Raw genomic sequence first — 13,101 nt, forward strand, 5'->3', positions numbered from 1 at the left:
CGTATAATCCTACGGGCAGTGAATCATTGAGCGAACGAGCTAAGGTAAATACATCGACGAAACGACGTCATCTTCGGCGTGCACTTAGAATATCGTAAAATCATCAGCAACCGGGTGAATCGATACATCGTGAGAGTCTGAAACGAGAAAGGAGAGCTGGGAAAAAAAAATTTTTTTTTCCCTCGTACAATCTCGATATAACGGAAATTCCGTAAAAATATAAATATTACAGGGATATAAAAAAAAAATTTTAAATCAAAATTCATCCATAAATGATCTAAGGTTCAGGAACAGCAATAGGGATGTTGTCTAAAGACATATGGTTTCACTCATTCATCCCGATATAATCGCGGGCTGCATTTCTCTTGGGAAATGTCTTTGCTGGTCAAAAAGTAAATTAAAAAAAAAAAAAATATTCCGAACGAATGGCATACATCCAGTTCGTGCGTGGCTAATGTATTTCATCCAATTGCAGCGTGATAACCATAATCACGTTGCAGGTACCGTACGTGAGCGCGTATGATTACGTTGCTACAGGATAAAATACATGGGGTGTATATATATATATTGTATGTGATACGCAGGCGCCCGCGCGCGAGAGAGAGAAAATGATATGATGATGTGTCGATATAAGCTGCCTCACATATTCACATTCTTCAAGACGAAGGTACATCGAGGAATGGGAGTCCCCGTGGTGAATCTCACGCCCCCACGTTCTTAACAGATACCCCATTACTATTTATGAGTAGAAACATACCATTTGACCATTCACCAACGTCTACCAATATATATGTGTATATATGCCAGTATTAATCGTTTCATCGAAAGATCATTCTGCTATAGTAATATGCAGGCGACATATACCTATATATGCTTTCGTTTCACTCATCAGCCCTTAAATAAAAGGAGGTACCCCGGAATAAGATCGTGTATATATATATATATATTGACCACCGCTTACCTTTATATCGAAGGAACAGTCCGTCCTTGATAGTGTACGGACTGAAGGTTAATTTTCAAAGTTTCCCACGGGAAATTCGAATAAGCCGATAAGTGGAAGATTGATCCGAGGAAAAGCGAAGTCAGACGAGGAACGTAACTACGTGTCCTGGGATCTAGGCCGTACCCTGAATTCTGCCGCATCGTGTGGCAGAATTACATATATACATATACATATGCGCGAGATATATGAGAGCAGAAGTAGAAGCAAGATCAGCGGCAAGATCGGCGGCAGCAGCCCGACATAGAGATGCCAGGATATTAAACGCACTCGCCGAATTACAGTGTTGCGATACGAGGAAACGAGGATGCACGCGAGCATAATAAATCGTCTTGGTTTATATTATAGAAGCGAGCCGAACCGCAGCCAGAGTAACAGATACAGGACGAAGAGAAGAAAGATGAAGTTATGCTTATCGCGTGCTGTCCGTCCTTCTCATACCGTATACGCGATCCCTTTACGTTATGCAGTTTGAACGTAAGAGGACGTTACGCGTAGGAGAGGTCTGCGCATGCGCGAGCCACCGTTGACAAAGATGGCGGCCCGGCATACGCGCGACAGTCGGTTATTTGACAGATTAACCCGTGCGACAGTTTCGACGAGTTTTACGGCGTGAATTCGGTGTGCATATTAATATACATGGATAAGACAGATATACCAGAAGCACTAGAGAATTTCCTGCAATGGTATAACCTTGGCAGTAATCTCAGTGAGAACAAGATTCCGAGGAATCCTCGACAGTACAACTCAATCCCTCGTATTAACCTAATCGAGCCAGTACCGTTGGCGCATAAATCACTCAACATCTGATGCAACTAAGGTATGTCATGGCCATTGCTAGGCGATCAGCTGGAGCCATTCAAAATATATGCACATGTTATATCCCTCTGCATAGAATATCCTTTCAGGAATTGATTCCTCGAGGCGGGCTTTTAAAATCCTTTCGCGACTACCTTTAACGACTAACCACTATTCCGGTTAACTAATCAACGACAAAACATAACCCCAGCCAACTAAGGGAATACAGTTATGGACACGCGCGGAGTTTCCAGCAGCGAGAAAGCACCGGGATAGAATGATAGCGTCGTATAATGAAGAAAGGAAGTATAGCGTACAATAAAGGCGTAGAGCTGGAAACAGTGTAAGCTTTTAAAGAAGGCAGGAGGAGGCACGACAAGAGAGAACTAGTCTACACGGTATGTAACATAAGTAAGAGAAGAGAGGAGAGCACAGTTGTGTACTTAGTACGTAAATAGATAGAGGCAGAAGGATGCGAGGGCGTGTGAACCTTGTAGGATCCCCACGTGGGTGTGTCCTGGCTTCCGCATACTCCTCGGCGGTCACCACATTATCTATTTGCGACTGCCGCTAACCTAACCTCACATCACCATCCCTCTGACCCCCCCTATCTAACAAACAGCCGTACTCGTTACGTTCATACGTTTCCACCTTTTGGTCTTAGGCATCTACATACGCGGCTGGCTTTAGTCCCGTGTTATGCTTTGCCTTGTAACAGTACGTTACTTCGTATTACGGGCAGACAGTGGCTTCGCCGCCATTATTGCTACTCGACCATGCGAAACCATTTGGAATCTTGTCTTTACTTAGGTTTCTACCATAAATGCCTATTTAGCCGATGCTATTTCACGCTTCCTAACACACTGCCTTCCACGAGGTTAACTCAGATACCATTGCTGTACGTATATAAGATCCTAACTAACGTATGTTGCTTGGAATATGAGTATGGACGGGTCCGTGTTTACGGTTCGGAGGAAGATACGAGTTTATTAGCTGAAATATATGGGCTGAACTTATAAGGACTATAAACTTACCAGGGAGTGTCAGACCGCAGTTTAGGACGTGATCGGGTAGCTCGTCGATGGTTCTTGGTGCTGTGATTTCGTCCAGTCTTTTCTTCGTGCCTGAAAGTTAAATATTAGCTACTGTCAGTTGTGCCGCTTTGAAACTTATGTTTCAGATAAGATTTGCCATCGGTACCAATGCGATAGGAAATATCAGGGTAACTTTATACGTTTGTCGAAGATCCTGTTACTGGCCATTGTTACCAGCAGCTGGGTACATCTGGACCATATCTAATATTTGTATAAAAATTCTACCCTTGTATTGTACTAATTATTTTATCGTGTTACAAAAAATAGTTTTTTAATAATCATACTTCAAAATGCATTTAGATGCATCAGGACGTACGTGCAGGAGGGATTCTAATGGCTACCTACACCGTTTAAACTCTATGACCTTGGCTGACCGTTGCATCAAGAAGGTCAACAAATCTCAACAACCATCAAATTTGCATACAGCAAACTCGCAAACACAATGCACTTTCTACGCAATCGGCGCGCATCGATGCACTAAGCCACGGCGGAGGCCGGCGTTGCATGCAGCGGCGGTATCCTATACATTAGACAGAGCTACTCAATCGAATCGTACAATTTGTATATGGAATCATACCAAAGCCATGTATGTATAAAGCGTGTAAAAAGAGAATTGCATTGAAACAAATTCATAAGTAATGATATAACAAGTAAAAAGGCTTATTGTATCTCTCTTTTAGTAATGCGTATATCGGGGGGTCAGGGTGGGTCGGCGCACTTTGTGCTTTAACTTCGTACATGACGACGCAGAATAATGCACTCATTAAGATGCGTTATTTATGCAACGATATTGCGTCACTAATTGACACGTTCCGCGACGGCACTTAGTGCACTGTCTGCACTGCTATGCATGTATAGAAATACCAGGTAGGGCGTCTAGATACTTGCAAGATACCGCCATTTTACGGCTGGACGTTTATAAAGAGATCGGACCATGCTGGCAAAGTGGTGCCGTTAATTACCGAGGCTTGCGGAGGAGTCGCCATTATTAACGTCAATTAAGTAAACTGTTAACTTAAAGCTGGAATGCATTAAAATTGCTATAGCGGCAAGGCAACACGCTACTGGCAATAAGTAAAATGTATTTATATAGCGGGAGGTATATCGTGAGGCGCGTAGAAAGAAATTTATAGAAAACAAAAAACTTTCATAGAGGGGGGAATTGCCGCTTGATTATTTTCTATCTACGCTTTCGAAATTTTCCTAGGAATCAGATGGGGATTTATGAGATCGTCATGGCGTTCAGAGTTTACCGGTTAATTGCACGACGATATCCAACTTCCACTAAGGTACTCATTAGACGAGCTATTAATGGCTATTGCGAATTATTGGTCGTTCCTATCGGCTAGCTTACCAACGCTGGTTACTATTATAGTGAATTTCTTATGCTGTACCAGTTCGTACTGTACATCCGATAGGGAGTGTAGTTCAACAGTGCACGAACCGACTGCACTATCTTTACGACTGTCAATAGTTGCACAACGGTGCATACGAATGCATTATAGTAGCAGCTAGGTTAGGTGAGGTTTGCGTCGTGCAAACTGGTAAGAGAAATAGAGAGGGGGGATGCGAATAGTAAGAAAGAGGCAACAAAAAATTCGAAAAAAAAAAGTTCAAAATTTAGACATTTTTTTTTTTTTCTTTCATATTCATCCTGCATTCACGCACGCGCGGCCAATGCGGGTTTCCGGCAAAGCCGTCCGCGAGTCGTATGCAGATTTCAACACTCAGATTCATTACGGGACGTTAATTATAAGTTAATGACGCGACTGCCGTGTGGCTTTCTGCTGCAAGCTCTTACGTAAGACAATGTGCAAATGCATAGCAGTTCCAGTGGGAACTGCAACGATAGTCTTATGCGCCGTTATAGATGTAACGTGTGTACGTATGATATAAATATATTGTAACGTAATTCTTTTAACTTATGACCCGACACCGATAGCAAAACATACGAGAACGAACTATCTTCGAGAACCAACCTACGTTACCTTCGGCCGTCCACCCGTCGTTCGTGCATCCGCAAGCCAGGCGGCCGCCAGCCAAGCGGGCGCCAGTCAATTCTTTTTTCACCGGGAACTGACGAGCCGGTATAAACTGGGAGTTGGGATGGAACAGGCCCAACTCCACCAAGAACGAGAGCTCTGACGGAACCTATCAGAAGAGGCGATAGCTTAACGGATCCTGTCGATTTTTGGGGACGCGTAAAATCGAGAAACGCAACCGTAGGTGCTGATCTTTGGGGTCGCGTAAAATCAGCAAACGCAACTGGATACACAAACGGGAGCGGTCGGTTCGCTCAGGCTGCTAGGTTTGAGGTAGAGAGGGTCGGAGTAAGAGTCCGGCAAATAGTGCGAGAGACAGAGAGCGACGAACCGAGAACGTATCAGAACGAATCTTAATTGCCTATCGATATCCCTTCACCAATTAATAAATTGGGAATCCTCACCGGAGCTGGTGCAGCTAATCCGTGGAGGCCGAGAACTGTATCCAAAGGACACTGGTGGGCACTGCACTAAGGCACAGCACTACACCATCGTGACACTCACAGGAATTCAGAGAATTCCTGGATATCGCGAGAACAACGCGAGAACTGTACTAAGCGAGAACTTGCTATACCGTAGCGAAACACGGCAAGAAAAACTATCAACAGATAGCACGGGAGCACGAGCCAGCCCGTGACACCTCGGTCGGTGCCCCGAGACAGACTGCTTTGACAATAGCCAAATCCGAGAACTAATCATTCTGATTGGTCGAGAGCCTTATACCCGATAACTCTTCTATCTCCTTCGAGTCGTCCCTTTAAACCAAGTCGAGAGCGTTCTTTAGCGAATCGGTACGTAATCTGTGGAGATCCTCCACGGCCGCTTCCCCAGGGCATCGGGCGACAGCTGGGCACCACATCCTTAACTCGGGCAGGAGGTTCCTCTCCTGCCCTTAACCGTATCAAAACTCCCTCCGCCCGCTCTACAGCCCTTTGCCCATCTCCAGCGGGGTGCCGGTATCTCACCCGGGCTCCTGTCGGTCCGTGGAGACGTCTCCGTCGGGTACTCTCCTCTGCCGGGCAACTCGGTACGTCGAGACTATCTCCCCACGGCAGATTCGAGCACCTCGACCTCAACTAAACAATAACGAAATCTTACGAGAGCCTTGACATAACTGTACGAATCAACCCGAGAGCGTAGCTTCTGAGCAGGGTGGCGACCCGAAGGGAACCAGAAATCGAGAACGTTATCTGTATCGGTAACCGGAACTGCCTTGGGACTGTGATTCGAAAAATCACGTCACAATATATATGAAAAAAAAATTAAAGGCCATTTTGTCCTTAGACGTATTGTGACCTTTCGCGAAAATCAATTTCACGTGGGACGAGATAAACTCGTGACAAAAATAAGACGTCAGCTATGATCGACTTATGGAGTATACATTCTTTTTTATTGTTTATTTAGGCATCTTTTCGTCGAAAGAAAATCTTTCAATGATCCCTCCACGCGTAACGACTATATAGCCTATCATCCCGGGGCTGCTGAACGAATCCGTCAATTATGAACTCGCCTTAATGCGCTATTTATACCAGCGGATTCTTTACGTTCGTAAAAGGTAATGATTGCCGAACACGCGACTCCGTCAGCTGACGCAGTTTTCGTGAGGAACTGAACTTTTCCGAAATTCTCGAACACAATGGGGATGGTAGCACGCAACAGACTATGTACGTGCGGGTAACTTACGAATAAAAGTGGATTTAGGAATGAATGGACAAGGGAGGAAAAATAGCAGCATTTACTATCCTTCCCGTCCAATGATTTCTAAACGCAGCTTCGTTACAGGTCATTTGCAGATGCGATACGCAGTCCTCGAGGTTCTTTGTGTAAGGCGACCCAAGGTATATATATATATAAACATATACTCTGTTCGTGGAAACTATGCACAGTACGTGTAATGGTTGATGCTTCTGCCGTGACGCGAGTCCTCGCAATGACTTCTGGGTGGTCGTCGGACGTCGTCAGTCTGTCAGCGCACCTGAGGATATAGCTGATACAGTATATTCACGTGCGCATGCGCGCGGCAGTACGACGCAGTAGCTTCCGGGAACTTGTGAGAACAGAAGAGCGGAAATGGCGCGGTAGTTGTTACAACGAAAAAAAAAAAAAGTAGGGTTAAGTTACAGTAGGTATTGACATGTAAATATATCCCCAGTATTATTTTTAAGTACCTCAATTTCCTCTGTCTTAATAAAGAAATCAACGTGAACTCCTGCCGTATGCAATTGCAAACATGGCGGGCGGCGTTTCTACGAAACGGAAAAGCGTCGCGCGACGTAGCTTTTACGCCGGAAGCGATTAAAACGCGTTAATGGAAACTGGAAACGATTTTCGGCTTCGGTTCGAACTTTGGTCAGACCTGTGGGGTCTTTTGGTTAAACGGCTTGGACTGTCTCCATTGCGGTGTCACGAATCTACGCAGAGAGTCGACTTACAGCTGTCAAAGAATCCGACCGATCGTCGCGCCATCTCCAATCGGAGAAACGAACTTCGTTACGGTGCACAACAGAAGCTTCTAGAATTCTGTCTAGACAGTTGCCAAATCACTTCTGCCTGGAATTTCAATTAGCTACTGCACAGGATTTACGTAGACAGTGTAATTACCGAAAGATTAATATTTAATTAATTAAACAACCGGAAATGGAGTCGCATGAAATGCATATCGAAAAATCGACAAAAATTACAATTTTATCAATCTACTCAAAAGACCATTATCGAATTCCAGGTAAATGTCACTGTCGGTAAAAATCCTACGCGTAAACCATTTACCGGAAATGTCTGGTATACCCGTACCGACCGGAAGTACTAATGTCCCAGATCGAAGCGTTTAAACGAAGTCGACACGGTACGATTGATACTAGATAAAATGTCGGTTAACGAGCCGTGTAATTTTCGGGAGCAACTCTCACTCGATTGCCTGACAAATGATTCCGATCGTTAATTCAAACTCCAGCATGAACAGAGGTCATGGGTCACAGCTAACAAATATACTAATTCACTAGTTTCTACATATACGCATGCCCATAGGTACCTGATGCAAATATATAAAATATATATAGTCCATACAAAAATGTGGACGGTCCCTTTTTGTTACGCAATCTCTATGACGTCAGAGAAACAGAGAGAAAAAAACGGAGTGTTGACCCCTGACGATATCAAGATACCGACACACAGCTAGAACCAAAAGAGAAAAGGGAAGGTGGTCTCAATGGCGCCTGCGAGCAAGATCAGCAGTAGCAACGAATCCCAAAGGGTGTGGCTTTGGTACACACGAAGCCAAGGGCGTGGGCATTCGGGTATGTCCGATTGCTCTCGACTCCCGTCTACGTACTGGTACAGTCTAAGACTCAAACCATCTACTGGTTATTCATTGACCTGCACCCCCCGACTCCCCGCCAAGTAAAGGGGTACCCAGCGATACTGGATCCTGAAGATATTATTTATTTGGCGGAACCGCTTTATTGCGTTTCACGTGGGTAGCTTTATGTTTGCCTTCACGTACCGCCAGTGCAGAAGAGTGCATTGGAATAAACGTGCAAGAGCGAGGAGAAAGTATAGAGAAGAGAAAGAGAGAGAGAAAAAAATGGAAAATAATATACTTCAATCTCAACTTCATTCTGACTACGCGTGTGTACAATGCAATCAGCTGCTAACTGGACACATGTGAATGAATTCTGTATGGAGTGAGTAGGTACCTGAGTGGCAGAGTACCTACCAAGAGGAAGGTACCCGTCAATGAAGTACACAAGAGAGCCACGTGCTAATGAAACTCGACAACCCGTGTAAAGTCGCGGTCAATTGCCAGTACCAGTTAGTTATGTTAATACAGGTTGACCGTGCTCAATATATATATATATATATATATATATATATATGCAGGTAATTGCATACGTTCCTTGACTTTGACCGTCCGAGCCATTCGCGGAGTTATGGCAAATAGAGTGTAGGAGGACGTCACTTACGAGATGCGTATATGCATAGGTGCGATGTATGGTCACGTAGAATTTTTATTTTTTATTCTCCCTTTTGTCTCTCTCGAGTCCTTTCTCTCTCTCTTTTTTGTGTACCGTGCCCGAGGATAAAAGAGAGGCCACTGGCAACGCGCTCAAGGCGAGTATTCATCTGAATGACGGGCGAAGCACCGGCCGCGCCGTGCGATCGAGTGACATGCAAATATCCACGCGATTTGCATACCCGTTTATTACAATTACGCCTCCGCCTGAGAAAGTTATTGCGTAATGATACGCTGCGGTAATTTACGATTAATAACTGCGACGCGTGCCACGTCCAATCGGATATCGATATCGAAGTCTACGCGTACCTACGCCATCCGCTGTAGTCTTACCGTTAACGGCTGTTATTTGTATTGACTCGGCTACGGCGCGAATGATAACGATGCCGCTCATTGATTTGAACCGTTATCGTGTTTGCTTATACTATACCGAGAGAGGCGGCTATTAGAATCCTCTGTTACATTAATCCAGATTGCATCTATGGCGGTAAATGTCAGGAGACCATCCCACTTGGTAAATTGCAACAGAGTGCATCGGCTGAAAAATTGTATTCATCTACGAAGAGTTCCACGGGTAGGATGCAGTGTGTCGTGTAATCCTGGGCCGAAGGTTTCAACGAACTCACCAAAACCCATCCTGACCTCCTCTTCGTCGTCGCTGTCGATGTGCTTGATCCCGGCGACCTCGAAGCTCCGACCTCCTGGCTCCTTTCTCCTGGACTCGCACTGGCAGCTGCTCTCCGTGCAGTCACAGGAATCGCTGCAGCTGCATCCCAGAAGAGGATCATCCGTGTCCATGTTTCTGCAGGCTGGACAGGGGAAGGCGATGTCGTCGATCGATACGCGCTCGATCATCCTCTCGATGCTGACCAACAGGGTCTCTATGAGAGCCGGTAAGTCGTCGTCGGTGACCTGGTCAGGGTGCAGACGTTCGCCAAGGTGATGGTTAATGTCCGAGGACTGGGGCACGTCCGACGTGGCTGCCTTCTCCAGGTCGAACGGGGTCTTGAGGTCGGTCAGGTTCAAGGCGCGACTCTTCAGGTCGCACCTCGTCGTCTCCTTCCACTTTTCCATCGTCATCGAGGACACGTTTCCGGTCCTCTTGATCTTCCTGCCGCTATCCCAGTCGCCCGCAGCCTCCCGCGAAAGACTAGAATTCTTCGGGCGACGTCTCCACTCCGTCGGCTCCTCCTTCCAGGAGTCGACGCTCGAGCTCGACTTCGACTTGGCGACCGGTACGCCAAAGCCGAGGTCTTCCCGATCCTCGCCGGAACATTCGATCCTCTCGGCTGCCTCGAATCTTTCGGCAGATCGGCTGTCGGTGTCGCTGCTGCTTCCACGCGGTCTGGCCTGTAGCTCCTCTCGGGATCTTCGTCGAGGTCGGGACTTCGCTGACGAGGATGAGGACGGGGCTGGCGGGGCCTTTTGAGTATCCCGCCAGTCCATATACTCGTCCTCCCGGTCCCAACCGAGAATTCCCGGGGCCCGCATCGACGCTCTCCAAACCAGGGCTATCTGGAATTAATTTTAAATCACGATTTTAGTAACTTTTATTTACCTAAAGTAACAAAAATTCTTATACCTCTAAAATCTGATTATTCAAACTAACCTCCACGCTGCTCCTTGCACTTTCGCCGTTAACCTCGGTCGCAGTTGCAGCTGCCTGTCGGACGCACAGGTAACATTCCCCGATCCGAAGGGCCGATGCCTCCAGTTCGCCCAATTGTAATATAACTCCACTACGCGCAAGGGTCAAAGGCCATCCCTCGGGAACTACACTCTCGTTTCCCTGAAAACAAAAAAAAAGACATCGATCAATTATAAATAATTAACCATTTATTAACAAAATATTTATCTCGTCCCGTAAGCACGTTGTGATCTTTACAAGAGCGATTTAAAAGGGGACAGGGAACTGTGGCCCAGATTCAAACTGAGTGCATGTTGCCCAGGGATCATGTACCGAGGGAGAGAGAAGATCAAAGAAGGAAATAAGGCCCCGAAGGAGACGCGGAGTATCGCGAAATTTCATCGGCGCCCGACGAGCCTTCCTGAATGCGGCATTGTCGGCATCCTGGTCCGATCGGAGTCTACCCAGAGAAAAAGGCCCCGATAGGCACTTGGTATATGATGCCCCGATAAAACACGGGGCCCCACTGTCCGTCAACGTGTGTCTCATTAGTTCTAAACACTTTTATAGATAAATCTAGGGCCCCGCTTATTCGACTTTCACTGTGATTTACTCCTCGCGGAAATTCCAGGATGAGGCCCCCCTTTTACTTCTGTATATTATTCACACTGTACGTATACATTTAATATAAAAATCAAGCGAATATATTATATACTCGCGGAAACGATTCTCCGGTATATCTTGTTAAGAATCGCATATATATACACATATACATCATCAATAATGGTTCCTAGAAACTCATATGCACATATGACACATACGGCTCCCCTCGTCTACCGCAAATACATGTAATATCAGTACCGATCGGACATCGGGACAATAATCTGATGAAAGTTCATAACGCGATGCCGATCGTTAAAAATAAAATGAATGAGTTATTGAAGCCGATTTGAGATCGATCTTTCGGGGGAAAAAGAAAAAAAAAAGAAATTGCGGCATACGCAGGACTTTCATGAGCGACGAGTCATACGCGATCAAATTAATCGGCATGACGCGGGCATCTTTCACATTCGTAAAAGCCGATCGATCGTCCATTGAAAACGACAGACTCCACCCGAAATTATCGTTAGTAATAATCGTACCGTAGAGCCGGGGTCATAGGTCAACTTTGTGTTTTTTTTCTATAAAACGCACGAACTACGGGTCAAAGTATTTTCAAGCGTGTAAGAGTCCCATAAGGAAATTTCAGTATCCTACGGATAAATACAGGCAGCATATGCCTGTGCGGTTAAACAGTGTATTATTCCGTCATTACCTCCGGTTAATGACGATAGAAAGTGTCAGTAACGCCACGGTAAGCCGCACGTGTAAGACAAAGAGATTCGACGGCGTTAAAATACACCGGGAAGTGCGTGGGCGTCAGACGGACAACGCGGGACTCACAATCGGATGAATCTTCAGCAGGGAAAGTGTTAACCCGCAGGGTCACGTGTGAACTTCTGGTACGTTGTGAATTTGAGAGGGTAAAATTTTTTAAAAATTTTCTCCATACTTCTCTCGCCGGATCAAGGAACTTCTTGAAGGCAGGTATTGAGGTTGAAAAAGCAGAATCCAGCGGCAGGGTAAAACCTACAATCTGTTGTGACACGCGATCCCGATGTCTGACGTGTTAATCATTAGCGATCGGTTGCGATTTGAACGGGACTTGGATTTATTAAGTTTTCCTTAAGGCTAGAGTGCAGCAATGCACTGTAGTGGCATTTATGCATTATGGGAGAGGGGGGATGCCACGTGTGTGCAGGCTATTTGGTAGATAATAATTTAGATGGGAAATCTGGAATTGTCATTGATTATTTTTATTGTTGATTATAATAATAATAATAAAGCACTGTTGACGTGTATTAGAGATACGTTAATTAATTCAAAAGATCGAACGAGGAGAGAGGGTTAATTAAAAAAAAAAGAAAAAAGAAGGTATTTTTAATTAAAATTAATATCCGACACCTTAATGACGATATTAATTCACCAGGCTGTGCAGAGAAGGCTCGTACGCTGACATTATCCGATGTGACATTTCATGAAAAATAACGATCGTGCATTTATTACGACAGTGGCGCGCCCTGGAGTTAATTATATTAAACGCGATGTAATTACGTCGAGTTTAATAAGCGATTACATGGTAAAGAGTTATGGTTTACGTGTGAAATTGACGAAGCAGCCGTCACGAGAATTTACAAACGTTCGTAGGTTAGGTTAGGTGTCGGTGGGTGAAGAAATTATTAAACGAATTTTAAAAATTCCCGCCGTGACCCTTCCCTCTCTCGACTCTTTAAAATATATATGAGAAATATGTTAAATAAAAAAAGAAAAAAGAAAAACAACTGCGTCCTTCAATTACCGATCCGCCAATCATTTCGTTATCGACCTCTTTGTTAAGACACAAAGAGAGACCCCTGGGTAGACTAAGCTAGACCGCAGCCTCCCTACCGTAGACGCATCCTGCCGCTGATTGGAAAACTTGGCGCAATTCA

The 13,101-nt window shown here is 45.2% G+C and overlaps 1 protein-coding gene and 1 long non-coding RNA gene across 7 annotated transcripts in view; one reads left to right on the forward strand and one right to left on the reverse strand.

Annotated features, from left to right (window-relative positions):
- LOC107263348 (puratrophin-1) overlaps positions 1-13,101 on the reverse strand; it is a 131,815-nt gene that overhangs the window by 52,550 nt on the left and 66,164 nt on the right. For 4 of the 5 annotated variants that reach the window (XM_015730421.2, XM_025080712.1, XM_015730422.2 and 1 more), the window contains 3 exons: positions 10,553-10,732; positions 9,570-10,458; positions 2,833-2,922 (listed from right to left, as the gene is read on the reverse strand). In XM_015730421.2, coding sequence (XP_015585907.1) covers positions 2,833-2,922; positions 9,570-10,458; positions 10,553-10,732 — 1,159 coding nt within the window. The remainder of the gene's footprint in view (positions 1-2,832; positions 2,923-9,569; positions 10,459-10,552; positions 10,733-13,101) is intronic. The other variant, XM_025080711.1, reaches the window with a different exon arrangement.
- On the forward strand, positions 1,503-4,805 carry LOC107263363. 2 transcript variants are annotated; one of them, XR_001536664.2, is made up of 3 exons: positions 1,503-1,820; positions 1,909-2,196; positions 3,193-4,805. It is a non-coding gene; the product is annotated as an uncharacterized LOC107263363 (long non-coding RNA). The 2 variants fall into 2 exon arrangements; XR_003058469.1 differs by lacking the exon at positions 1,909-2,196.

Source organism: Cephus cinctus, unplaced genomic scaffold (genome assembly GCF_000341935.2).
Source record: "Cephus cinctus unplaced genomic scaffold, Ccin1 Ccin1_scaffold0153, whole genome shotgun sequence".
Classification (NCBI taxonomy): domain Eukaryota; kingdom Metazoa; phylum Arthropoda; class Insecta; order Hymenoptera; family Cephidae; genus Cephus; species Cephus cinctus.